This window comes from Dasypus novemcinctus, chromosome 1 (assembly GCF_030445035.2).
Source record: "Dasypus novemcinctus isolate mDasNov1 chromosome 1, mDasNov1.1.hap2, whole genome shotgun sequence".
In the NCBI taxonomy this organism is placed as follows: domain Eukaryota; kingdom Metazoa; phylum Chordata; class Mammalia; order Cingulata; family Dasypodidae; genus Dasypus; species Dasypus novemcinctus.
In genome coordinates this window covers 164,519,404-164,541,015 of record NC_080673.1, presented here as the reverse complement: position 1 = coordinate 164,541,015, position 21,612 = coordinate 164,519,404, and the positions used below count along the sequence as shown (strand labels likewise).

The following is a 21,612-nucleotide window of genomic DNA, read 5'->3' as shown; positions in this document are numbered from 1 at the left end:
GTATTTTTTAAAGTTTCTTAATGAAATTTCTCCCTGGACAAATGTGAGTTTCATTTTTGCCCTTTCACTAATTCCTGTCTTGCCCTTTAGGAGCGCAAGATAATTGAAGACACTGTTGTTCCATTTACTCTTTCTTCAAGTTCTGCAGACCAGCTGTCGACATCCTCCTCCATCACTGAAGGCAGTGGGACAGTGGTGAGATTATGGATTAGAAAGCAATTTGTGGGGAACAGGTGTGGCTTGGGCTGATGAGCGCCCACCTCCCACATGGGTGGTCTCAGGTTCAGTTCCTTATTTTTTCAGTGCCTCCTGAAAAAATTAAAACAAGCAACAAACAAAACAGGCGAAAAACCAACTCAGGGACGTGGATGTGCCTCAGTGGCTAAGCCCTGGCTTCTCACATATGACGTCCCGGGTTCTATCCCCTGCCTCCGGTACCTCAAAAAACAAAAAAATAAACAAACAAAAAAAACCTTTGTGAAATAAATAAACCTAAATAGAAATACCAAACTACAGGACAAGTTTCCCCACAGACTCAATAGTTTAAATCTGAAACTCACTGTTCTAGACCGATGCCGGCTACTACATGCCATTGTACCCCATTGTACAGTCACTGCTGTGACCAAACCCTAGAGTCATTTCCTGGAAAGCAGTCAAGTCATTGCCCAGGCAGGATCTGTCCCCACAGGCTAGCAACCAAAGTCTCTCCACACCTGACTGGCAAGAATCTAATGAACAGAGCCACGTGCTGGAATATGCCCATCTCACTGCTCAACTCCCAGCATGTTCATTCATTCTGCAGACATTTCCTCTGCTGTCGTGTGCTCCTGGCCATTGGATGGTAGCAGTGGACCTGATGCCAGTAGGCTCCCACCAGCCTCCATGAAAGTTGCTTTTAGTCCCACACCTAAAATACAACAAGAAATTTAAATGTGTCTCAGACAGAAAGAGCCTAGAAAGGCTGATGTACCTCCCCGTCCCCAAACAGGGTCATAGAGGTCATGGACAGAAGTCTTAATCTGAATTTAAAATACGATCTAAATGCTAGAAAGCCATTTGTTCCAAAATGAGGAGTTCTGTGGCCTTTTATTTTTAAAGGGGGCTTTCTAGCAAATTCAATTTTATAATGTTTGAGAGAAATCAGATTGTACATTTAGTACAGTAGTTGGAAATCTATTACTATTCAGTTAATTTGAATGACTAATGACAATTAACTGCTTTAAAAAAATCTTTATTGTGATAAATGCTTTTAAACTGTAGACAACATTATTGAAAAATGCTTCAAGTATCCCATGACCAGAAAGAAGGGTGGTCCAGTGTGTTTAGAAATTATACTCAAGATTCTCCTTGTTTTCCTCTCTAGAATAAGATGAACTTGGAAAACCATCAAGAGGAAGGACAAGAGAGAAGACAGAAGATATCATTCCAGGGAGATGACAATGACTTATTGCTTAAGAATAGGGAAAATGATCTTTTGGAAGAAAAGAGGAGGTATGAACGTGGAGCAGCTTGTCTGCAAGACGTGCAGTGCCAGGCTCTGCCATTCACTCCCAGGAAGGATACCCATTGCTAATGCAAATAATATTTGTCTTTGAAATTATCATTCCAGTAATACACTGCATATTCCTTAGACACAATCTAATAGCTCTGAAGTTGTCCTTATGATATTGAATATACAGAGGCTTATTTTTAAGTAGAAGAAACCTTTTTTAAATAAGGAGAGCTAGTATCAGTTATCAAGGGAGCATGTGGTCAAACCTAAATATCATCCACCTGAAATATAGTGAGTGTGTCTGGAGGGAAGCAAGATTGAAATGAGGCCCTGGGGCCCTGCTGTGGTTTTACTGTCGACCTGAACTTTAGTGCAGCCCTTAGTATCCCCTTGAGCTACAAGAACCCCTAGAACCCCTAGAACACTCAGCCTGGAGCAGATTTTGATGGTGACTATGGACTGTATTGAATTGATGGGTGCCACCTCAGGCCTAACCTAGAAGGGACCCACAGAAAGCCCAAGCAGCTGAGAGTGCTGTGCCACCAGCATGTTCTTTGTGACTCTGGGTTGCTGAGTTACCAGATAGGTGTTGGCAAGTTAGCATGCACACACATGCATACATACACACACGGCATCCCCAGAGGAAGCTGAAGACACAAAAGGCTGTCAGTGGCATTTTCAAAGACTGGCCATTTTGCAAAGTTGATTGGGAGCTGAGCTCTTCTGGTGGGGCTTTGCTCTGAGAATTCTGTGCACATCAGCTGGGTGACTTGTAGGCTATAGGAACTCACGGTCCATGTCCAGAGACTGCAGGGCCCTGGAGTTAGCCCATCCATTTCCCCTTAGCATGTTTAAAGAGACTTTCCAGTTTTTTTAAATGAAAGATACTGGTCAGAAAGACTTTAACGGTGCTCATTTCTTTTCACAGCCTAACCCAAGGGGCCCTCGCTCCTCCTGAGAACCCCATATCAAAAGGAATCCATCAGGTCCATCAGCTGGATACAGAAGCTGGGGCTCCACATTGTGGGATGAACCCACAACTATCTCAGGGTAAGAATGGAAAAGATCAACCCCAGAGGTTAATTACTGTAAGACTTCTGCATCCTCCAGACAGCTATGACCTCTGCTGGCTGCAAACTTCTTTCTAAGGGTCCTGGGCTTATAGCCCAGTGAGGAAACTGGGCTCTCAGGCCACCATTGCCCAGAAACTACTGAAAATCATGGGGCCTCAGTGAGGCCTCCGCAGGCATTGGAACATAAAATTGTTAAAAAGGTGACCTTCCAGAAAACCTTGACCTTCGTAAGCAGTACATTTTGAAACCTTGTCACACTTTCTCATTCCACCATAGAATACAAGCTCCCCCTTAAATAAATGCTTGTGGAGGAGTAGAAATCCACAAAGCTGGGTTGAATGTGGCTGCTGGGTGGTTGTGAGGTGGCCATCAGCTCTCCTTCCCATTCCACTCCCACTCCCACCCGCATCTCCCACACACCAGGCTCAACACAACAAAACCCAAACTTAGTCCTCGCCAAAATGATCAGATTCTACATGTCTTGGATCTTCAGGATCATTCCTAGATACCTGAAACTTCAAGTGTCAAATTCACAAATGCCCAGAGGCTTCTGTATTCTGACTCTTCTTTGATTTTTGAATTTTATGTTTATTATTGTGGGGTTTGGGTTTTTAATTTTGTTTGTATTTTACCACTAAGGAAACTTTGAGAGCAATTACTCCTGGCAGATACTTGTTGGCTTAGTCTAGAGACAGGATTATATAAAGAAGAGGGTAGAGCTAAGAGGATGAAAGGGCAACAGTGATAAATATTTATGGTTAAGCAGATTTGACTGAGCAAATACATGTTTTTTAACAGTGTAGTTAATGAATTTGGCCATGTGTTTTTTTGGCATATTGCCTATTGTGTATTTCCATGAAATGATTAGAATACATAACCAAATTTATGTGTGTACCTATACAAAGATAGGCTGTGGGCTGAATGTCATCCAGGTGGCCTATGCATTTAAACCACACCTTAGTTGGCATAACCTATGGGTCATGGAAAACATTGCTTTCCACTTATTTTAAGAACTGCTCTAGTTTTAGGAACTGTATTCCTAGTTACAATTGTATCCACCCCTCTCTTCTGTCTTTACTGAATAAGAAGTCAGTATTTTTAAATGTTATCATTACACCTGAAATCAGTGAGGCAAAGTGCCTGGTTCCCAACTACCCTTGCTTCGAGACTAAGTTTACGCTCTTTCCTTGACCTCAGATCCATCCTGGAATCAACAGGTTTCAAACCTACCAGTGCACCTTTCAGAAGATGTGAAACCAAAAACCCTCCCGCTGGATAAAAGCATTAGCCATCAGCTCAAGTCTCCAAGTGAAAGGCGGAAGTGAGTACCCAAATAAGATCGATGTGGAGTTCCTTTTTAAAAAAAATACATATATATATATACTTCGATTTTATTTACTTTTATTTATTGAAAAAGTGTCACATAAAAGATGGCAAAATGTCAGCAGCATTTTTGGGCCTCCTCTTTATGTAATCTCATAAATAATAAATATTTATGAAAGGCTGGGACAACCTTCCTGGCAAGTAAATATTCACCTTGAATTTATCAATTTATATGAGGAAAAGTAATTTTTTAATCTACAAATGTAAACTTTGGTAAGGATCTGCACATCTGTTGTGTTAGTAATTTATTTAAGTGAGTTAAATTGTGTTAGTAATTTATTTAAGTGAGTTAAATTGTTTCAGAGCCTATCAACAAATGTCATTTCAAGGGAAAAAAAAGTTATCCTCTTACTTTCACATTCTTCTTTGGGGCAGCTACCCTGGGCCATTTGCTAATTTTGTAGGAACTGTATTTCTTTTAACAATAATAATAGTTCCTATGATTTTTAAACATTTACAATATAACTGGCAGTATATTGAAGTTTACGTATATTACAAATACAGACTATTTACATATATTACATATATTTGACTTCTCTTACTTTTATACACATTAACCCACTGAACTCTCCAGTAACTCTGTGAGGTCAGTTTTGTTATTGTTTCCATTTTCTCTTAGGCTTTTTATTTTGAAATAATTTCAAGTTTACAGGACAGTTGCAAAAAAAAGTACAAAACCCAGGGAGTGGATTTAGCTCTGTGGTTGAGCACCTGCTTCCCATTTGCAAAGTCCCAGGTTTAATTCCCAATAACTCTTAAAAAAAAAAAAAAAATACAAAACCCATACCGAAAACTCACCCCCCAGGTACTCAGATCCACTAATTTGAACATTTTGGCACATTTATTCTTATCAGTCTATCAATCAGTCCATCTGTCTGTGTATCTATTCATTTTCTAAACATTTGAGAGTAAGTTGTATACATCATGCTCCTGGAATACATAATGCTTCCAAGTACTTTTCCTAAGAAGAAGGATATTCACTTCTATAACCACCTTAAATATATTTATCAAGTTCAAAAACATTAACATTGGTATAAAGATTACAGTCCATATTTCAATTTTTACGTATGTCCCAATAATGTCCTTTTTGGCCTTTTCTCCTTTATTAGATCCAGTCCAGGATCATGTATTGCATTTAATTGCCATTGTCTCTGTAGTTGCTGGTTTTTTAAAAATGTGGAAACCTATATACAACATAAAATTCCTTTTCTCCACCGCTTTTAAGCATACAATTCAGTGGGAAGAATCACATTCCCAATATTGTACTACTCTCACCACTCTGTTACCAGTATTGTACCCATTTTATAATTAGGAGATTGAGACTTGGGAAGTTAAATAATTTACCCAAGGTACTTGGCTGGTTGAACGAAAGAATAATTCAAAATGAGTTATATTTGGCCCACACCTCCGTAGTAGGATCATATTTAAGCTAGGGATTCCTTGTGATCACTTTTAAAAATGTAACATTTATTATAATTTAACCCATCATCCCCTACTTGGAGTTGGACTGCCGAGATTTAAATTTTGACTCTGCCCCTTGCCCGTGTATGACCTTGAGCAAGTTACTTAATCTTTCTCTGCTTCAATTTCCTCATCTATAAATAGGGGTGCTAATAGCACCTACCTCATAGGGTTTTGTGCCTGACAAATAGTAAGTGCTATATGTTGTAGATGAAGATGGTGATGATGACAGTGCTGGTGGTGGTGATGATAACCTGTTTTATAAGAAAAAATATTCGTTTTTGCCCTATTTTTTCTCATTTCTGTATTGAACTCAGCATGCAAAAAGAGTCTGATGAACAATTCCACGAAAAGCTTCTCTACAATTTTACCTCAGCAGAGAATCTGGCAAAATGAAGATTAGAAACACCTTCTGTCTTTGCTGTTCAACACTGTCAGCCAGCCTGGTTTTGAGATTTTGATCTTATATGGCCAATGCATATACAGGCCTTGCTAGACAGTTACTGTTTTTGTCCTTTTAAAAAAAATTATCGATAGGAGATGCTATGGTCTTTGATTTGGTTGCCAAGGAATTGTTTTTTCCCATCTAAAATGTTTGTGTGTGTGTTTTTGGTTTTATTTTTGAGTGTCAGATTGGGCTCTCTGAACTTGTCGTAATTTTTGGTTCCTTTCTGGAGTTACAGGACAAGCCCTCGAGAGAACTTCCAGGCTGGGCACTTGTCCCCCTGTCCCTCCACCCCTCCTGGCCAGTCACCAAACAGGTACAAGAGGTCAGCAGGCCTTTCTGAGGCTGCTTTGCTTTAACAAGAGCCTGTCAGCATAATTTCAGCCCAATTAGTACATGCCAAATGTTTTTTCAAATTTTTTTTAATTTTTAAAGAAGTTTTCAATTACATAAATGTTATATTAAAAATATAGGGGATTCCCATATGCCGCGCCCCCTCCCCCTCCCACACTTCCCACATTAGCAGCATCCTTCATTAGTGCAGGACATTTGTTACAATTGACGAGCACATATTGAAGCACTGCCACCAACTGTGGACTATAGTTTATATTATAGTTTACACTCTCCGGCACAACTTTATTGCCAAATGATTTTGAGGGATCTGTCCAACCACATCGTTTCCTATACACACACATAGGCAGGAGCAAAGAAAACATTCCCCATCTGCCTCCACAAAGGACGTGAAGTGTGTGACGCTGGCATGGCTGTGGCCACAGGGTTTTAATTACATGGTGTGGAACCTGCAATCTAATAATAAAACCCACCAGACAATTGCTGGGCTCCTAAGTCGGCGCCTTTCTCTCCAAGATGCCTTGGTCCTAGGGAGGATCTGCCAGTGGCTCTTACAGAGAACCAAGCAGAGGCCGAGAAAGGAAGCTTCCTCCCTCTCTTTTAATCTACTCCAGCTCTCTAATAATTGCTTCTGGATGTTAATTGGGCCCCATGATATTCTTAAAAGCTGCCTGACTATCCATTCAGTGGACAAATTACTGAGTGCTCTGCGATTTTTTTCTAATTTAGAAATTTCATCTAACCACTGCATAAGAAGGAAATCTTCATGAATAGGGTTTGCTTGGGGCAACTCTTCCTTCTTTTCTGCTCTTTCTTTCTGTTTCTTCTGTCCCTCTGCACCCCACTGGCTTTCAAATGATATTGCATTTTTTAAAAAGATTTATTTATTTATTTTTTATTTATCTCCCCTTCCGCCACTTGCTTACTGTCTGCTCTCTGTGTCCATTCGCTGCACGTTCACCTGTATCTGCTTGTCTCCCTTCGTTGCGTCATCTTGCTGCACCAGCTCACCACGGGACGCAGGCTGTAAGCTCTCCACAGGCGCGGACCAGCTTGCCTTCACAAGGAGGCCCCGGGAAGCAAACCCAGGGCCTCCCATGTGGTAGACAGGAGCCCAATCGATTGAGCCACATCTGCATCCCTGATATTGTATATTTTTAAAATTTTCTGTGTAATTCCAAGAGCTTTTCAGACAATAGGCATCATTGCAATCTGATCTTTGCTGTGTGAGAACAGTGCATAAGAGGACAGCCATCTAATTTCAGAGGAATTTTGACCATGTTGTCTCACCCAGGGGCTGTATGCTGGGTTTGGTTCTAGCCCACTGGGTGGATACTGGACCAGGTGCTACAGGTGTATGGAGATGGGGTGGACACAGCCCATGCAGTCAAAAGACTGTACAACACAAACCAGGGAACCCTATTGTAAAAAAATGGACTGTAATTAATAGTATGTTTATATAAATGTTCTTTCATGAATTTTAACAAATGTACCATCCTAATGCAAGGTGTTAATAATAGGGGGATATGTGGGAGCTTTGCATTTTATGCATGATTTCCCTGTAAATTTACAAATTCTCTAACAAGCGAAAAAAAGAGAATGCCCTTTGGGGCCAATGAATCAAACACTGCAAATTTTAAAGTAGCGCTGAAACATCGTAAAGCTAAGCTTTTATCTTTTGGGACCTATAAAATCATATGAAAAATACGGAGAATCATTTTCCAGGCATCCGATCTCTAGTTGACTAGACTACAACACAAATTTCTTAGAACAAATTTAAGCACACCCATGTGTCCACAACACCCCCACCAGATTCAGTACCCCACGGAGCTGTATTGTATTTAGTTTCCCAGTTGTTTGCAATTTATATCTAATGCTTAATTTCCTGTCCATTGTCAGTTAAAGAAAACGTCATTCCAGTTATGATTTCAGTGTGACCTCTAGGAAGGAAAATAGGCAGAAGTAACCCTTTTAAAAACACATGTTTTTATTGTTTTGCATGAAGTTGCATGTTTGTGTGTTTGACCAACTATTCTAAGCTGAAAATTGTATTATTATATCTTTTTTTTTCATGTAGGTCTATAAGTGGGAAAAAGCTGTGCTCTTCTTGTGGGCTTCCTTTGGGTAAAGGAGCTGCTATGATCATCGAGACCCTTAATCTCTATTTTCACATCCAGTGCTTTCGGGTTTGTACCTATCACTTTACTCACAAGGTGTAATTTTGTGTTACCTTTTGTTATCATTCTGTGCTAAGAAATACTGCCTGGAAAGCCTGAAGACCTTTCTTTGGAGGCCTCCCCCAGTGGATGATATGGAAGTGTGGGTGGTGGACAGCTTTAAGGGTGAAGGTTTCCTAGCACACATTGTCTGGGATGCGGATTTAGAAGAAGCAAAAGGGATCTGTGCAGTTGACTTTGTCATTACAAAACCATTTTTGCTGCTAAAGATCATATCCTCTAGTAAGAAACTGAGAATGTGACATTGGGAAGACTGATTTTTCCAAGTCTTCAAGGCCATGTGAATTTATTTGGAATATAACGTCTTTGCTGTTTCTTGAAGTCTTGTGACTTAATGTCAAGGGCATTTAGTCTTTGACGTGATGTAAGAATTTTCTGACAATTAGTGTTTAAGCTAGTTGCAGAGTTGTAGATGTCAGCTTGAATATGACTCCCTCTTAGAAGCTGCCCTGCTCATCCAGACAAATCCATTACCTTCCTTACAGAGCCTCCTAGACTCTTTTGTGGTCCTTATCACTCACTCTTGAATTGCTTCATTATCACCTATCTCATCTAACAGACATAATTGGCAGGAGCCATGTCTGTCTTGCTCACCACTATTTCCTGTGCATCGAGCAGAGTAGGTGTCAATAAATATTTTAGATGAATGAATGAATGAACTAAAAATGAAGAGGCCTAGATTGTAGTCCCAGATGTCCTGCTAATAAGTAGGTGAGGTAACCAGTTAAACTGATTTATTATAAAATTTATGAATTGGGCTGTATTCAGCATTTCTCTGTCTTTTCTTTTGACTCATGGACACATTAACATATAATTTTTTAGGCCAAACCCTCCAGCTTTGAATAAGGGCCATATTTCCTTCTCGTAATTTTGGCATGCTTTCTTTTTCCTTCTCGAATTCTGTTCTATTTCTGGTTTGTAGCTTCCTGGGCTATAAAATAAACATGCATGCATTTAAAATGACTCCCACTTTGCCTGTTAGCCAACTGAAAGTAAGTGCAACTGTCCAAAAATTATTATTTTAATAATATCATTAATCACTTGAAAGCAAGACATCATAGATAAAACACAATGTGGATATTACAGCCTCATTTTAGCAAAAATATTTAGAATGAGACCACAACAATATGCCATTTCTTAAGTTCTACTTTATTTTTATAGAAAACAATTCTACAAAGAACAAGCAAGCATATTCTCATAAAATTAATCTACATATATATCAAATTTTCTAGAAGTGTTTAAAGGCTCAAGGAATATGCTTTGAACATATACATAGCAATGCCAATATAATATGTCCCAACACCACATTTTGTTCTCAGAAATTTTACCAGGGCTAGCAGTCACTGACGTGGCAAAGGGTCTTTGCAGGTTCTCAAGAAATAAGAGAATTTAATTTTTGGATTCTTTCTCCTCCTTAGCTATCAAGACCTTTATTCTTTCTAATCATTCACTTCCTAGAGCTGAGCTGATGCTTTAAAATGTTTCACCTCTTAGATTTATCACCCATCCTTGTAAAGTAGATGCAGCCTGTGACATAACTTAGATGAAAACTTCTCGTGCTCCAGGAGGCATCTGGCCCTATTCTCTTGAGCATGACCATGACCCCCTAGCAAGAGCCTGGCAGCTGGACCAACCCCCACTGTCTCCTTTGTTACAACCAGCACAATATAACCCATGGTCCTTCTGTACGTAGGCCACCTTGGTGGATAGGAGTTCCATCTCCAGTAGATTTGTTACTCTGGGTATCACTGGCTTTTCATGTGGAAATATAGAGTAGAATATCTGATCTGATAGAACTTATCAACAATGCTGGAAAGTATGTAAAAGATTGTTCAGAGACAAATTGTCATTGATAATCTGTTGTCCGTGTATTTGCTTAAAACCACAAGAGTTTAATTGGTTTTAAAAGGTTCTTTCATCTTGATTGAGAAGCAGTATAATATAAAAAGCAGGAGTATGGGCTTTGGAGTCAGCCTGACCTGATACCATTTAACCAGCTTCATGACCTTGGACAAGTCAACCAATGTCCCTGAACCAGTGTCCTCCTCTGTAAAATGCAAGGATTTAAGCTACAATGCTAAAAGTATATTGTTGTTGTAAGTCAACTCTTGGTGCAACATCTAGCATATAGTAGATGTTCAACAAATATTCAGATGATAGAAGTGATTTGCATTATAAAGAAATAATTCCTCATGCATCTTATAACTTCCTTTTCCTCCTAGTGCGGAATTTGTAAAGGACAGCTTGGTGATGCAGTGAGTGGGACAGATGTTAGGATTCGCAATGGTCTTCTAAACTGTAACGATTGCTACTTGCGATCCAGAAGTAAGTACTGCAAGTAAACCTTGTGATGAGTATGTGTAATCATTTGTCTTTTATAGGACCCAACTTAGGAACTCAAATATTTCTCTCCCTCAGTTGACAGTTCTGTATCAGCAGGATATAGAAACATATATCAGCATCTAGGTAAAAGAAATCATAATGAAATAATCCCTTATTTAGCACTAGTTCTTACTGAAAGTTACTGCAACAATGTGTACAAATTCTTTTAATCCATAAGTACATTAACACATGAGCAAGTAAAAACTGCAGACCAAGTTTGTGACCTTGCCCAAAATCACTGTAGAGATTTTGGTGAGGTAGAAGGGAGATAAAACACTATTTATTTGTTGCGCCATATCCGTAGAAGACAGGCATTATTTGGGGATGCTTTAAATATGACCAGTGGTTCTCTTCTGTTTGTCAGATCAAGCGCCAACTCTTAATATTCAGGGGTTTCAATACATAATAGATGGTTTTGTTCCCAACTAAACTGAAAATTGCTTGAGAAACAAAACGGTGGGTTCTCCTCTATGATCACTCCTGCCCACTCCAAAGCCTTAGTACACAGTGTAGCCAAACAAATATTTTCTGCCTTTGAGCTCCCTGGAGTAGCCTGCCTTCCCACCTAATATCTGGGTCTCCTAACAAAGAAGGTTCATGTTGGTTTGGGGGACACCAGGGGGTGCTATTGCCCAGCTGCTTTTTAGAAAATCTGAAACTACCCAGTGGCTTGCCCCCAGATCCTCCTTCTGCCTCCATCATAAGTATAAATCCTTCTCGTGGGTAACTTAGATTACAGGAGACATTTCATACGAAGTCATTAGTCAGAAACCCATTAAAATTTTTAAAAATTGCGTGAAAAAATAGAATTTGAAATTAAGAATATTTTACTATTTCTCACAGTAAGGGAGATAACATTTTTCCACATGGCTCTCTAATACTGTAACACTAAAGACTTTATGAGTAAAAACTGAAGTTTAAGTTATTTTATATTTATGTTTTAATACATTTAATAAATAGGTTTAATAAATTCAGAGACATAAGTACCTATTTTAATAATATGAGAATTCAAAATCAAATCTATCTCAGGTGGTTTTGATTTATCATGAACATTTGACTTGAGGTCAAAACAGTTCCAACTTCAAGCTGCTGTCAGAAACTTAGACTATTTGAACCACAACTGGAAGGTTTTTTTTTAACCACAACTGGAGGGTTGGGTTTTTCATTTGTTTGTTTTGTTTTGTTTTTATGCACTGAAAAGGAAAAATGAAACCCTTTTCTCTCAGGTCTCAAAATGATTTTTTCCTATCATTTTTCAAGTTTTTTTCAGCTTCCATGAGCCATTTGAATGTGAATCAAGGAACCAGAAGAGGGCACTGTTAGGTTGCAGGACTGTTGAACCATATATATATATTTTTAAGTGCTAAAGATCTGAATGTCTTCCTTAATTGAAAGTGCTAAAAGGATGCCAACAGAGTGCAAAACTGAACCCACCTCTGGGTGACAGTAACCTGCTTTGATCCAGGTTTTATAAATTGATAAGTTGTGTGATTCGTTGTGATTTCTTCTGAAAATTAACTTTTTTAATCTAGGCCAGGAATTTTTCTTTTATAGTCAACAAATATAAAGGGCATCTCTGCTAACAGTTTTTAATTCAAAATCTAAAGATAAGAACCATGAAATTCCTGTAATAGTCTCATAAGATGAAAATTTTAAAGTAATTTGGGAATAAGCTACAGGGTTTTTTTTTATTGTTAATTTATTTTAGTCTTTAAAGCAATATTTTACTAGGAATTTTTTTAGAATACTAAGAAATACAAAGAAGAAAGCAAAAAGGCCCACTATTTATTTGTCTAGATAACCTCAAAAGAAATCCAAAAGAATAAATAAATAAAAGTTATAAATGGCATAAGGTAAGAAAAATTTGATTAGTTCTGAAAGATACCAAATGAAAGTGACAATCTCCAAAGTTAACCATTGTAATCATTTTCTAATAATTCCTTGTGGGAGAGAGACAGAATATATATTAGTATATGCATACCCAGAAATGCACACACACACAGAGCTACATATGTGTGTGGTATATCTAACTGTATATGTGTTGGCTTTATTTCACAGAGGTGATCTTAAATTCACAGTGTTCTGTCCTTAGTTTCTGTGTTTTGTTTTGTTTTAAAGATTTTTTTTCATTTCTCTCCCCTTCCTGCCCCCCCCCCCCAGTTGTCCGCCCTCTGTGTCCATTTGCTGTGTATTCTTCTGTGTCTGCCGCATTCTTGTCAGTGGCACCAGGAATCTGTGTCTCTTTTCTGTTGTGTCAGCTCTCCATGTGTGCAGTGCCACTCCTGGGCAGGCTGGACTTTTTTTCGTGTGGGGCGGCTCTCCTTACAGGGTACACTCCTTATGGGTGGGTCTCTCCTATGCAGGGGCACCCCTGTATGGCACAGCACTCCTTGCACGCATCAGCACTGCGTGTGGGCCAGCTCACCACACGGGTCAGGAGGCCCTGGGATTGAACCTTGGACCTCCCATGTGGTAGGCGGATGCTCTATCCATTGAGCCAAATCCGCTTTCCTATTTTGTTTTTTTAAAGATTTATTTTTATTTATTTACTTCTACTCTCTCCCTCCATCATTGTTTGTGCTCTCTCCCTGCGTCTGTTGTGTGCTCATCTACTTTTTTAGGGGGCCTCTGGAACTGAACCCAGGACCTCCTATGTAGGAAGGAAGCACCCAATTGCTTGAGCCACCTCTGCTCCCTGCTTGTTTTGTCTCTCATTGTGTTTCCTCCTTGTGTCTCTTTGTTGCATCAACTTGTTGTATCAGCTTGCTGCACCAGCCCGTCCCATCAGCTAGCTGTTTTGCTTGTCTTTTTTAGGAGGCACTGGGAACCAAACCTGGGACCTCCCATGTGGTAGACAGGTACCCAACTGCTTGAACCACATCCACTTCCCTGTGTGTATGTGTTGTAGTTTTTAACCTAACGACGTATCTTGGCAATTTTTCCATATAGCACGTTCTTTCTCCCCATTATTGTAACGGCTGCATACAAGTCTATTGGATGTACTTCCCATAATTGTCTATGATTTGATACTTCAGTTGTTTCCAGTTTTTTACTGTTATAAGAAAATGCTCCAACAAACATCATGATATGTATCTTGATAAATGCTTGAATGCATTTCCATAGGGTAGATTTTAAACAGTAGGATTGCTGAGTTAAGGACATGTGCTTTTTAAATTTTCAGACATCTTGCCTACATCTTTAAGAAAAGTTGTGCCCTCCCCCAACGTGTAGAGAGAGCCTCTTTCCTCCTCCATACCTTTTCAGCTCTGAATAAGCATCATACTTTTTTTCCAAACTCCTAGGTAGAAAGGAACTTTGATCTGTAGTTCTTTCATTATAAGCATGTTTGATCATCTTTTCATATGTTTATTCACCATTTGCATTTCTTTTTTATAAAGTGCTTTTCTATCCTTTTCCCATTTTTCTATTGGCACCTGATATGTATGAGTTCCTTAAAGAAACTCACCCTTTGTCATATGGTCTTTAAACTTTGTATTAATAATTTTAATTCATACAAAAGATTTTCATTTTAGGTAATTAAATATATCATTTTTTTTCTTCTTTGGAATCTTTGTCTTGTGTCTTAGAGAAACTTTCTCCACTCCAAAGTTATAAATAAATTTAGTTGAGGTTTCTCCTAGAATTATTTTTTTTCTTTTTTATATGCGAATATATATATAATCATCAGGAATGTATTTTGGATTAAAAAAATGAAGTAAATATCCAGCTTTATTTTATTTTCCAATTAGCCAATGGTGTTAGTATTACTAAATTAATAAACCCTCTTTTTTCGTACTAGCCTTGAAATGCTACTTTATCATAAACAAGTTCCCATACATATTTAGGCTTCTTTCTGGGTATTTTATTATGTTTTTTAACCTAGTTATTCTCCAGTGTCAAACTACTTTAATTATTGTAGCTTCATGACATGTTTTAATACTGGGTAATAATGGCCCCCCTCTCTCCAGCAACTTTTTCCAAATTTTTCCTATTTCTTCTCCTGTGTTTGTGTGTGTGTGTTTTCCTAAGACAATGTTAATATCATGTTATGTTAAATATAATAATAGGAAGCATGAGAATACCATTTATTTTTTTCTTGGTGTCATAAGAAATAAATTTACCTTGGGAATAATTGAGTACAGGAAAGTTAATAATTTATAATTTGGCTAGAGAAGTAGAAATACATTTGAATTGTTTGAATATATCACAGATCCAAAAAGAGACAGAATGGGGAAAATGACTAAAAGTTGTTTGTTCCTTTTTTTTTTTTTTTCATTTCATTTTGCTCTGAGTTGAGAAGAAGGGAAATGGATGGATGTATGGGATGGTTTACATCATAGGCTTTCTAAGTGAAACAAAATAATTTCATTTCGTAGAATAATAAAACCTGAATATATAATTCCATTTTCTCCAAGTAACTAGTCACATTTAAATGAAATTTTTCTCTAGGAGGGGGAAAAATAGCATAGCAGCATATTAAAATGCAATTCCTAAAAGCAATGTAAACAGTTTTTAAGTTCATATGTAAATGGGAATGGAAATGCAAAACAAATTACCTGTCACGAATCAAGCCGTCACATGTTTAACTTGTGCCATTTGTGCTTGGGTGTTGGATGACTGTCTTTGTACATGGCGTTCTGTTCTATCATTCACTCTCATGAAATGGATTTAACGCAAACTCCCCAGGGTCTTTTCCAATGTTACCATTGCCTCATCACAACTCTACTGTCTAAAATGAAAGAGAAACACTGAAGGTTTCAGCAGGAAATAGGAGGCCCAAACGATCCTTCCTAGGGTTGACAGGAAAAAATACAGGACTCCCAGTTAAATTTTTTTTCCCCAGTTAAACTTGAATTTCATATAAGCAATCAATAATTATTTTTAGCATAAGCATCTCTCAATCTTGCCTGCTCTGGATTTAAAGCAAAGGTGTCCCAAGTGTTCTATGGAATATACCTACACTAAACAATTATTCATAGTATAACTGAATTTCAGATTTTACTGGATGTTCTGTATTTTTATTTGCTAACTCTGGCAGCTATATTTCTAAATCATATGTCAAATTCCTCTAGTTAACAGTGTATTTATTTTTGGAGAAACTAAAATCTAAAGAACCTAGGAGAAAAAAAGATTATTTCCTTGCTTATTTGTTCCAGAAAAAAAAAAGTAGAAAACTTGATGTCATTCATTTGGTTTAGGGTGAAACCCAGAGTGTTTCTAATCAATGTACAGGACATGGAATCACCTAGGGAATCTTGTCAGGAGTTCTGGAACGGGGCTCAAGAGCCTACATGGCTAAGAAACTCACAAGTGTTGCTAATACTACTTGTCCTTTGGCCAAGCTTGGAGTAACACGGCAAGTTTTCCCACCGTAGGGGAGGGGGTAGGGGCAGAGCATTCGGCAGAGATAACTACTGGTTTATGTTTTAAAATATCTGAATCTAGAAGTGTTGACTAGTTTAAACAAATATTGCTCTATTTTCTGTGTCGCAGGTGCTGGCCAACCTACAACACTGTGATGTGGTTTTCAAGCTTCCAGATTTCTACTGAGGGTGTCCCCTGGCAATCACTTAACAAAAGCCAAATTTGGGGGCTTCCCAGCATTCATCTAATTTCAGAAAGTCTATTCTAAATCGTGGTATTTGTTCTTTTGTAGCACAGTATGTGTGTGTGTTTTTTTTCTTCTTCTTCTTTCTTCCTCTTATTTTTTTCATTTGCACAGTATATAGAGGAGAAAATTGAATTGTTATGATCCTGAATATTTCAAAAGGGTTCTTTACATGGTCAAACAGGCTTGTGGTTTAAAATGTGTTATTCTCTTCTTTGCGAATTCATGAGCTAAATGATGCAATAAACCTGGTCTGTTTGTTTTTTAATATTTTAAGAATTAAACACTTTACGTTTACAGAACTGAGTTGCAGAAAATGCAAGACATGCCAATTTGAGACCGGTGGTCTTCTAAGATAGAATAAGATTAATGCATTTCAGAAACTAAACCTCCCAGCAAGCTCTGTCTCTGAGCTTTAACTTGTTTTTAATGCAAAGACATTAAAGTCTGATAATATATACTGTGATCCCGAAATATTTGTGTTACTTACCTTTTGAGAGTGGAAGTTATACCAGTAAATTATTGCACCGTTAATATTAGCTATTGTGTACCTTGGAAGTAATGTCATTAACATAGGCTGTTTCGTCAAATAAAGAGAACCCTTGCAATATCTGCTAGACTGACACTCTGCGATATCGCCCAAGGGTAGGAGAAAACCAGGAGTCATTTCAGTTATTATATCCAAAGTTACTACCAAAATCTGTGAGGAAGTTTCATCTTCAAAAGAGTGGTGGGTCAGGGGTCACCATGGGGTCTGCGTCTCATGCTTCTTTTCAGCCTCCAGGGTAGGAGTTCTCAATGAGAGACTTAATGTGAGGCACAAGGAAGATATCATTGAGATGAGTCCATCATTAGGAGGGACCACTCCTCACCCTTGCCTGCAAGTTCTCTTTGAGGGTCTGAAGAACAGGTGTCTAAAGAAAAGCACTAAGTCCTTCCTCTAGATTCCCAAATGACACGATGATGTGATAAGCCACTGGTGTGTGATCGGCAAAAACCGACAGCTCAAATTGTGCCCTCCCCTCTCTAATGGATCCATGCTCCGCTTCATTCTTCCACATCGCCAACCTCTCTTCATTTGCAAGAATTCTGGACCTTGCCCACGGAGAAGTTGAGAGAGGAACTCTTGTCAAGAGCTCGTTTTCTTTTCTGCTTGTATCATGAGCTGGCCAAGAAAGGAGTCATGTTACTCCAAACACCACGTTTTAGATCTCCAGGCTGTTTTCTTTAAGACTGGAGAAAGGGGAACTATTCTGCCTTAACACTGTGGCAAACAAGTGACGGTTACATTTTGTGAATGTAGACTATGGAGACACTCCTAATAGTTAATGTAGTCATTAAAGGAGCTCAAGCCGATGGTTTTCTGTTATGGAAGCAGTAATTGTTTTCTGTGTCTTATTGGGTATGGCTAGCAATTATTTATTTACATGCTAGAGGGTTTTTTGCATGCTGGTTCCATGTGAGAGCAGACATTTCCTCAGCCACTGGAGGTATGTTGGCCATATTGTCATTTGGATGAGCTATTGTTAGAGTGACATTTACACATCATTTCATCAAAAATTGTGCCTTAGAAAATGCAAAGCTGTTGCACATAATCAGTGATGAATTATGGATGCAGTACAATGAAGAGAGATGAAGTCATTTCCAAGTCCCCAACACTTCTCATGGAGGTGTTTGCTGTTTTACAGGAAAAAAAAATGCAAAAAAGAAAATGAAAAAAAGATAAAATTTTTAAAAAGAAAAAAAAAGTTTTGCAAATGTACAGATTAAGTCCAATATTTTGATTAACCATCTGCATGTTTTATTAAACATTTTGATAATGTGGATGTTTACACTTTGCATGATATTAGCAGAGTACTTTACCACAAATAGTGCATAAAATGTGTACAATATGATTCATAAGCAGTTTTTATAGAATACTTTTTACATGTGGAACTCCATCCGTTATGTAAGGAATATATGAATATTGCACATTCTCTTCTAGTTTCACAACCCCATTTATACATATTTCTTAGTGAGTCTCATTGTACATGTATTGAAGCTAGAATCGAGTCAAGAAAAATAAAGCCCCATTCTCCAACTGCAAAATGTGCTTTCCCATAATGAACACTAGTCACCAGCACAGAATAATCTCCAACATTTTCTAAATTCTAATTGCCAACTGTTTCTATTTATATTTGATTTCTATTTCATTTGGAGTCTGTTACATGACAGTTTAGGCAGACTACATCTGGTTTTTTCCAATGCAGTATAATGAGCATGATCTATTTCTTTTCAAATAATCTTTGAGATCCCAGGGAAAAAATGCTCTGCTCTGTTGAGCTATAATGCAAATGTGTTTGTTTTTAAAAAGGATGAGGCAGGTGAGTGATTTATTGTTCCTGAGGAAGTATATCTGATTTTTTTGCACATACTCCAAATGCTCGTCTCTTCTTTTTCTTAAGGAAACATGGGTGACTCTTTGTTTTTCACTAGCAAACTTTCATGCCATCTCTTCATTCTATGTAGTGTTATTAATGCAATACATATTATACTTATCTATACACAGTGTAAGGGTTAACAGACTGAAAGGATCCACTTCATATGTGAGTCCGTCCAAAATATGTTATTGTTCTGGGTGGGCCAATGTTCTGGATCATTTACACTAACCTTCATTTACAATATTTATTCAAAAAATGCCTCTGAGAAATAGTGAAAAAATAAAAATAAAAAGTTGTCTAAAATGCAACAGCTTTTATAGCCAGTGTACATTTATAAATAAAATACTCAAATCAACTTGGTATTCCATTGATTTTTTGTTTTAGGGGGTGGTGGATGTTGGTTTCCTTACTTGGGGAAGGGTCAATTGTAGCATATACATCTTGCAGCATTTGATCTGGGGTTGCCAAGCCAGATGATGTCAATGGATTGATGTATATTTGAGGTCAACTATTTAACACAAATCACTTAGCCAGCTATAGGAGTAACTTAGGAATTGTCTTCCATTGAAGAATACAAAATTCCGTAATATCAGGAGAGACCATGCAAATGGCAGGAGGAATTGTCTGAAATACCCAAATGATGGGTAACTGCCAGCACTGGTTGGAGAAAAACGAGGCAAACCCTGGCACATTTCCCAGCCCTTAACCAGTGTCCCCCATGCACTGTATACATACAGTGTTTCACTGAAGGCCAGGCAATATGCTTCGAAATATTAGCATCCTGCAGATACAGTTAACTCTTTTTAAAATGCACATATATTTTTGCCTTGTACTCTGTCCCAGATTTGTAGGTGGTGGTAATAGCAAGCAAATTTCTTGAAATTTTCCATTGCTTTAAGATGTATTAATAATATTCTAATTGCCACCACAAGTTGTATTCTTCTGCTTTTTGCAAAGTTTGGTAGGCAGTTAGGAGTTTCTCTTCTTTCCATAGAAAAGTGGATTCTTTCTTTTCTTGAGCATTTTAGTAGTTATCAGAGTAACTTACTTAATCCATGGCTATTTATGTGAAAGTTCATTCAATTTAATTTCAAAACAAAGAAAAGTCTGTTACTCTAACAGGCCTATGGAGACTGTCTTGATTTTTCAAAAAGCACTTTACCTCAGAACTAGTTTTCTTACCACTGACTTCCTTCAAGATCTAAAGATTTCTTTTTGGAGTCCTAGTCTAGGCCACACAAGAAACCAATGGTTCCTCCATCCTTGGCAGTACTAAGTCAGGGGTTATAAACTCAAAAACTGAGAGAACAGTTAAATGAGAAAAGAGTACAATAGAGAATAATGGGGACTATGGCAAAATTTTAAAAGACCATTTCTGATGGTAGAGGGAAGCAACTACTTAGCTCTAGCTAATTTTAATGTGAAATCTTCAGCTTTTTAAATGTTGCAACAATTTAAACCTTTTTCAACACAGTACAGACAGAATTTGAGGGTTCAACAAAGTACAGCTTCAAGTCCAGTTGTTATCAGGCCACCAGTTTGCAACCCGTGGCTTAGTCTCCTCTTTGCTCTCTGTCACCTGCTCTACTGTGGGTCATTTCATTTGACAAACATACCAAAAGATGACCATGCAAACTGCTGTCTCGAGTGTCCTGGGTCATGTAGGGAAAGAAGCTAAGAGTCCTTAATCAGTGGATGGTATTCTATGATTCATAACACTGTGTAACATTATTTGTGTGATATCATCAAAGATTGCTGATTTACAAACACCCATGTTTAGTGTTGTGCAGAACTGTGCCCTTCCCCTTTATAGTTTCTTTCTTGCTTCCTAGTGAGTTAGAAGGACACACACAAAAATGTGTAAATATAAAAGTAGGATTTTTCCTAAATTTGCTTAGCATTATTTTATCAAATACACTTTTGCAAGCATTATTTTATTTGTTCATCAAATAGCATTTCTGGCATGTGAGCAGTTAGATGTATTCTTCTTCATTTATATATGAGAGAGTGAGCTCCAAAAGGGATGAGTGACTTGTTCTGGATAAGCATGTTTAAGATTTTTACATAATTGTGTATTTCACTAGCAGTCTCTGATTGGAGAAGTGATCAGGACAACTTCCTATTCAGATGTTCCTAGCTCTTGGGGGGAATGAGAGGACCTCAAAGAAAACCAACTAAGAGGACCCCTTAGGAGACTTGACCTGCACTCAAACGAAGACTAGAACCTGCTTTTCATAGTAAAGTATTATTATAAGTAAATACTCAGATGGACACTGTACTACATTTTTCCCCCCTTGGAGTTTGATTTCCTTACCCTAGGAAGAGAGAACAGAGCTCTCCCTTGTGGCATGGCCTTTGGTGTCCCCTGGAATGGAGACTGAGGGGCTTTCTCTGGGCTAAGCACACCCCTGTCCATCTGGTTATTCCAGGGCTGGCCTCTTTCCTGACACACACCACCTCCAAACCCTTCTGCTCCTACCCAAGTCTAGTCCACATGATTAGGAAAAACTAGCCCTGACTGATAGATGACACATTTATCCAGCCCAACTCCTATTTCACAACTGGTCTTGAGCTTTCTCAAACTCAAAAGCCACATTCTAAATAAAGGAATGGCCTCGTTCCAACTGCCCTGTTGAGGAGAAGACATCGAAGGCACCCAACACTGGTTCATACATTACAATATCATTTCACTTCAAACAGATCCGCTGATAGAGTAAACAAGGTGTTTTTTCAGCAGGAATTATGGCATTGTCCTTGAAA

General features: G+C 38.2%; 1 protein-coding gene across 14 annotated transcripts in view; it reads left to right on the top strand.

Annotated features, from left to right (window-relative positions):
- The window catches only part of LIMCH1 (LIM and calponin homology domains 1), a 397,989-nt gene extending 378,782 nt beyond the window's left edge, over window positions 1–19,207 (top strand). For 5 of the 14 annotated variants that reach the window (XM_058299328.2, XM_071216751.1, XM_058299319.2 and 2 more), the window contains 8 exons: window positions 91–195; window positions 1,364–1,491; window positions 2,421–2,542; window positions 3,763–3,886; window positions 6,093–6,170; window positions 8,283–8,391; window positions 10,665–10,767; window positions 16,318–19,207. In XM_058299328.2, the coding sequence (XP_058155311.1) occupies window positions 91–195; window positions 1,364–1,491; window positions 2,421–2,542; window positions 3,763–3,886; window positions 6,093–6,170; window positions 8,283–8,391; window positions 10,665–10,767; window positions 16,318–16,343 (795 nt within the window). In that variant the 3' untranslated portion in view covers window positions 16,344–19,207. Of the gene's footprint in view, window positions 1–90; window positions 196–1,363; window positions 1,492–2,420; window positions 2,543–3,762; window positions 3,887–6,086; window positions 6,180–8,282; window positions 8,392–10,664; window positions 10,768–16,317 lie in introns of all 14 variants that reach the window. The other 9 variants (XM_071216737.1, XM_071216723.1, XM_071216721.1 and 6 more) reach the window with 3 other exon arrangements.
- Window positions 19,208–21,612: the final 2,405 nt, after the last annotated feature.